At 38.4% G+C, this 6,343-nt stretch overlaps 1 protein-coding gene across 1 annotated transcript; it reads right to left on the bottom strand.

Annotated features, from left to right (window-relative positions):
* Positions 1-812: 812 nt before the first annotated feature.
* Positions 813-2,759, bottom strand: LOC104967659 (probable G-protein coupled receptor 34; the record flags this gene model as incomplete). The annotated part of the gene is made up of 2 exons (XM_010797167.1): positions 2,590-2,759; positions 813-1,359 (listed from the first exon to the last, which is right to left on the bottom strand). A coding segment is annotated over exon 2 (524 nt), but the record flags the coding sequence as incomplete, so codon positions are not given.
* Positions 2,760-6,343: the final 3,584 nt, after the last annotated feature.

Genomic DNA, 6,343 nt, shown 5'->3' with positions numbered 1-6,343 from the left:
TGACCTATCAGAATCAATTATTCAACTACTTTAAGCCATGTAATAAATACATATAAAGTATGTATGCGGCCAATTTAGCTGTCAGATAAGTGCAATGCAGTAAAAGGTACTATATTGGCTTCTAAATATAGCAGAGGTGGGAAGTAGAGTACATATACTTTGTTACTATTTACTCCACTTGACAACCTTTTACTTTGACTTCTTACATGTTGAACACAAATACCTGTACTTTCTACTTCTTACATGTTGAACACAAATACCTGTACTTTCTACTTCTTACATGTTGAACACAAATACCTGTACTTTCTACTTCTTACATGTTGAACACAAATACCTGTACTTTCTACTTCTCTCATTTTCCAAACAGGCTGGTTCCTTTAGTCTGAATGTGTGTTTGGTGGCGTGATCATTATTATTTAGAGTCATTGCGTGCCTATTGATTTGAACACGATCCGTGTATCCATCATTTCCTGGTCTTCTCTAAAGAAGAGGGACCAATGAAAACGTTGTCATGTTGCCGTTGTTCAGCATGGAAACATTCATTAGCTAACAATGACATTATTGTTCTATTAATATAAAGGGAGGTCAGGTACTCTTTAAAACAGCTGCTAGTTATGGGTACTTTTTACTGAAGTACATTTCAAAGCCTCTTTACTTTGACTTGAGTAAAGAAGTTTACTCAGTACTTCTACTTTCACCAGAGTATTTTTAAACACGAGTATCTGCACTTCTACTTGAGGAAAGGATGTGTGTACTCTTGCCATCTCTGCTGCTTGGACCAATACAAATGAAAGTAGAATTATGTGACCCACCTGTCCTGCTCAGAGGGGTTTTTGGACACCAGGAGCACCGTGATGAGAGTGAAGGCGATGATCCAAACCCCCGCACATAGAAACCAGCTCCCCCTGGTGGACCGCAGCTGGTACTGCACCCCTGTCCCTCTGTGGATCTTCAGGTACCGATCCACGCTGATCAGACCTAGCAAAGTGACGCTTATATACATGTTCATATAGAAGAAATTCCCTACAACTTTACACAGCGTGGGTCCAAGCGTCCACTCGTTCCCTCGGCTGTGATAAAAGATTCTGAACGGCAAACACACAACCAGCAACAGATCAGCGAACGCAACGTTTATGAGGAACACCCGCACAGAGTTCTTCTTGGAGCCAACGGAGAAGAAGACCCATAAAGCCACGAGGTTCCCAACGAGTCCCAGGATGAAGATTATAGAGTAGAGAACCGCCAAAGGGCTCTGAAGCGCCTTCGGATCCACACAGGACTCGTTGTTGGGATTTAGGGAACCGCTGGGAGTCTGGGAAGAGATGTTTGTGGTCATGGTGGCTTCTGTGATGGTCGTTCCTAGAACATATAGAAACAGAAATGTTTTATTGTGGGGGATATTTACAGAGTTACAGCAACAAAGGGACAGTGCAGCTAAAATTAGACATTTAAGTACATTTTATTGTGTTGAAACTTTTATACTAAGCCACTTAAAGTGAGTGCAATAAACCACGAAGATCAAACTCGGACAACTTAATCCCGCAAGTACATTTGCTTCAAAGCCATATTACTTTTAAGTGCTGGTTTATTAGTCTCAATTTACCTACATATCGTAAAGTACTACACGTTTGGTCTATTAAGTCTGATAGCCGAGAGAAAAACATGTGCAATACTTTATTTGAGGTTTTGGGTTTTGTAACAGTTGCTCAATACAAAAATAATATACTAATAATAAAATAAAATGAGTTAAATCATTTGAATTAAATTATATTGAAATATAATAATAATTCTAATATATATTTCTAAAATAATAATACAATTATCATGAAATATTATAAAAGTATTACTTTAATTATATTATTATTAATACATTATTTACTATGATTATTAGGTTAAATAAAAATCGTGATAATGCATTATTTTAATTATTATTATTATTATTATAGTAGAAATAAAAGAGGCTTTACAAGCAAATAAAGAAAATAATAACCGCATACATTTAGAAAGTCCTGAGCCAAGTGGAGGAAGTAGGAGAAGACGGGTAGAGGATATAACAGAAAAATACTACATACACAGTTATGTTTCAAATAAGTAAGAGTTATAAGAGTTAAAATGGAAAAGAAAGATTCAAATATTGATTTAAAGTGCAGAAAACAACATGAAGCAAAGTCCCAATACATTTTAAAATAAAATAAAGACTACGTAGATCAAAACACCCGGCAAGGAAATGGATTATTACACATTCAATAAACGTAAACCCATCAATTCTAAAAGGACTTTAAAGCCATCTAAGGTGTATAGGCTGCCATAAAGACAGCATTTAGTTTTTCTGTATAGACTAGCCATCACAGAAAGCTTGTACAAAAAAACCATCATTGATAACTCTATATCTTTGCATGTGATGTTATCTTGGAGTTATGTCAAACAGATGAGTTTGCATGAATTTTGCAAACTCATTGAATTTTTTTTATTTTTTCTGCAGAATCATTCCATCAGAAACAGAAATGCAACCCACAGCAGGAAGCTCTTATCTGGCAGCCCGAGCAACCAGATAAAAACATGTTGCTGATGTGTAAAAGGCCTACTCACCTAATCATTGAAGTCCATTAAAAAAGTTCTTTCTTCTTGCACTTCTTCCCGTCGTTCACTCCAGTTTACCCCCTTGAGCTTAATCCATCTGAAGAACTCTCCAACATGTCCTCGTAAAGTTCACGATGCTTCCCGTCTGTCATCGTGTGCAGAACTCTGTGTTTCATCCACCGATTATATCTCCTTTTGTTTCCTCTCTGTGAGCAAACCTCCCCCGCAGCGCCGAGGACAGAAATACCAACAGTTTCTGAAATGCAACGTGTGGTTTGTGTATAGAGGAAAGTTAAAGCTGTGGTCAGCCCGCCTCTTTCTGCCGAATTCAGATTGAGACAGAAAGACAGGGAGGGGTTTGAGCAGATTACAGAGCATCCATCTAAGAACACAATCAGTGGTGGGAAGGAGAATATCTACCTCACAGCAGCGTTCAGTTATCATGCTCCACATATGCTGCAACTCTGACTACACTGAAATCCAGGCTGAAGACTTCTCTGTTTGCCGCTGCTTTTAATTGAACTATTCACATCTCACACTGCACTGTAACTTCTATTCATGTTCCTTTTGTTATTCATGTTTTATGATCTTTGCTTGTTAGTGTTTTTAAATGCCATTTTATAATATGTTAATAATATAATAATAACATAATAGGAGTTTAAAGAGAGACTTGGTTTTTGGTTAAAGAGGCCCTATTGTCCTCTCCTGTTGTGTGTCATATAGGTCTTAGTTCCTGTAAGTGGTCTTCAAAAGCTAAAATCCCTGTTTTCCCTCGAGGGGGGAGTTTGTGGACTCCTTTGTTTACTTCCTGAACAAAGTGACATCACTACAAAACACTCACACTCCTATTGGCTAGCGCTCCAACACATTATACGTGATAGGCTAAGGGGCGGGACATCTCTGAGCGGTTCTCCAATCACAACAGAGCCGGCCAGCTAACCAATCCGAGCAGACTGGGCTCTGGTTTCAGACAGAGGGTGAAAAGAGGTGCTGCAGCACAGAGAACAATAAAGAGCTTTTTGAACCTTAAAGCGTGAAGACATGTCAATTGTCGATCTGTAGACAGAAATAATATTGATCAAAATGGCTTCTTTAATTTTGTGCAAAAGAAAGGAAAAGTAACGGTTGAGTTGCTTCACCCAGGGCTGTAGTTATTAAACCATCCCTTCAGTACAAATGTGACATTGTGGGATTTTTTTTCCACCCTAGAAGCGTGTTCTGCTTAAATTTAATTTGCAAGTGGTTTCCTTTTTCCTCAAGGAATCCCTGTATTTCTTCCAGTTTCTGTCATGTAGATAAAACATCTTGTTCAGAAGCAAATCTTGTATGAAATCAGCAAAATATATCTAAAACCAACTGAAGATCTGAATGTGAATCTGTCCTCTGTGATCCTCCTCCTGTGTGTGAGGTCGTGGTTCTGGTGGTTTTTGGGAGTGTCTTTCACATGTGTGTTTGTTCCTGTTATTTATAGGAGGGTGTCTCTCTAATCAGGACTAACAAGCTTTAAATCTCTCTCTCTCTCTCTCTCTCTCTCTCTCTCTGGTTCTGGTTCTCAGCCTCACTGCGTGCTGCTCGCCTCCAAAGAGAACTCAGCTCCGGTGAAACTCGGAGGATTCGGAGTCGCCATCCAGCTGGGAGAGTCTGGGCTGGTGGCCGGAGGTACAGGACACACACCTGCACACACACATCTGTACACACACCTGCACACACACACCTGCACACACACATCTGTACACACACCTGCACACACACATCTGTACCCACACCTGCACACACACCTGCACACACACATCTGTACACACACATCTGCACACACACCTGTACACACACATCTGCACACACATCTGCAAACACATCTGTACACACATCTGCCCACACACACCTGTAAACACATCTGCACACACACCTCCAAACACATCTGCACACACACCTGCACACACACCTGCAAACACATCTGTACACACACCTGCACACACACATCTGTACACACACCTGCAAACACATCTGCACACACACATCTGCACACACACCTGCACACACACCTGCACACACACACATCTGTACACACACATCTGCACACACACCTGCACACACACATCTGTACACACACATCTGCACACACACCTTCAAACACATCTGCACACACATCTGTACACACATCTGCAAACATACATTAATTGTGTTTATATATAATATACATTTTTCTTATTACATTTTTGTTTTTGACTGTTTCATTAACCAGGGAAAGTGTACTTTGATAAGAGTTAGCCAATATAACATTTGTTAACTCTAGTCCATTGAACAATGTTTAAGAATCACGCAAAAAACTAAAATAAACATTAATTAAAATCTTAGAGGCTCAAAATACAGAACATACATGCCCACAATAAAGGACATGAAAAAGTACATTCTCTACAAAATGTAAGACATAGTCAGCGAGTCGTGGGAGTGTTTGATTCTGTAGCATTGACCTATGAGGAGTTTCTGACTTAAGGGGTGACTTCCAGTATTTCTCTGCAGAACCAGCACTTCTGGGCCTTTTCTGTATGACTCACCTTGTGCTATCCCATAAAGCAGCTAACAGCACTCTCTCTGGCCAAAAGACCTGACATTTGTTCATTAAACAATTAAAATAGAGGCGTGAGAAAAAGCTCAGTTTGAGTGTGTAAAAGTCCCAGTGTTGGTTAGGCCTCATAAACACATTGCTGTTTTTATTGACCAATCAAATGAAAGTACAGACTCCAAAAAGTGTAGCAATCAAAACGTTTTGAACGGAGTTAGGAGAGAAACAAGTCAAATAAATACCTTCATATATATGTGTGTATTCCTTCGAGACATCTACAGCTGCGGTGATTAATTTAAACTAAAATAGGTAACTTTGAGGTCTCAGCAACACAGATGCACTTCCCTTTGCATATTAAAAACCAGAACATGACATTTAAGATGTAAACGTTGATGTGAATCACGTTATGAAGGAGAAGGAAATCCACCTTTTAGGTCTGTTCCGCTCTGGTTTTTAACAATGCATTCATAAAAAGGGAACAGATATTGTCCAAGTGCAGCAAAAACACTTCCTGATTCTCCAACTCCAGCCCTTTTAACCTTATTTATCAAACACCTTTCATATAAAAATGCAGCCCAAAATGCTTCACATAAAGACTTAAAGATGCATTAATAATATGTTTGGAGAAAGAGCAACATTAAGAAGACGTTTGGAAGAGTTAAATCTGCACTAAAATGTCAATAAATACACTAAAGATAAGAAATAATACTGTCACTGGACCGATACACGAAAACATTCCTGCAATAACTCTATACAACACATCTTAAACTCACACTGTACATTTTACATTGATGTTCAATTTAATATTAAATATTCCACTCCTTACAAACTTAATGTATTTATAATACCCTGCTTTATATTTTGTTATATTTCAACATGTATATTGATTTTTTTAATGCTATTTTATTTCTATTTGAGATCTTTTCATTTCTCTTATGTGCAATGTCATGTATGTTCATGCTGCTGCAACGCAAACATTTCCCAAATTGGGATCAATAAAGTACTTCTTATCTTGTCTTAATATTATTTTAAATTCAATGGAAATAAATCTAGTTAAGGGACTATAAAAATGAAACATTTGCAGCAATGTGTGTTTCACTTGTCTGTGGATACTTATAGATGAGTACACTAGAAAGAGCTCTGAAAGAATATAATACGTTTATTGTACGGTTACATGCCGCGTTACAGAAGCACGTTGCC

Source organism: Notothenia coriiceps, unplaced genomic scaffold (assembly GCF_000735185.1).
Source record: "Notothenia coriiceps isolate Sejong01 unplaced genomic scaffold, NC01 NC01_scaffold00037494, whole genome shotgun sequence".
Classification (NCBI taxonomy): domain Eukaryota; kingdom Metazoa; phylum Chordata; class Actinopteri; order Perciformes; family Nototheniidae; genus Notothenia; species Notothenia coriiceps.
The sequence above is the reverse complement of the archived record's forward strand: the minus strand, read 5'-3'. Positions and strand labels throughout refer to the sequence as shown.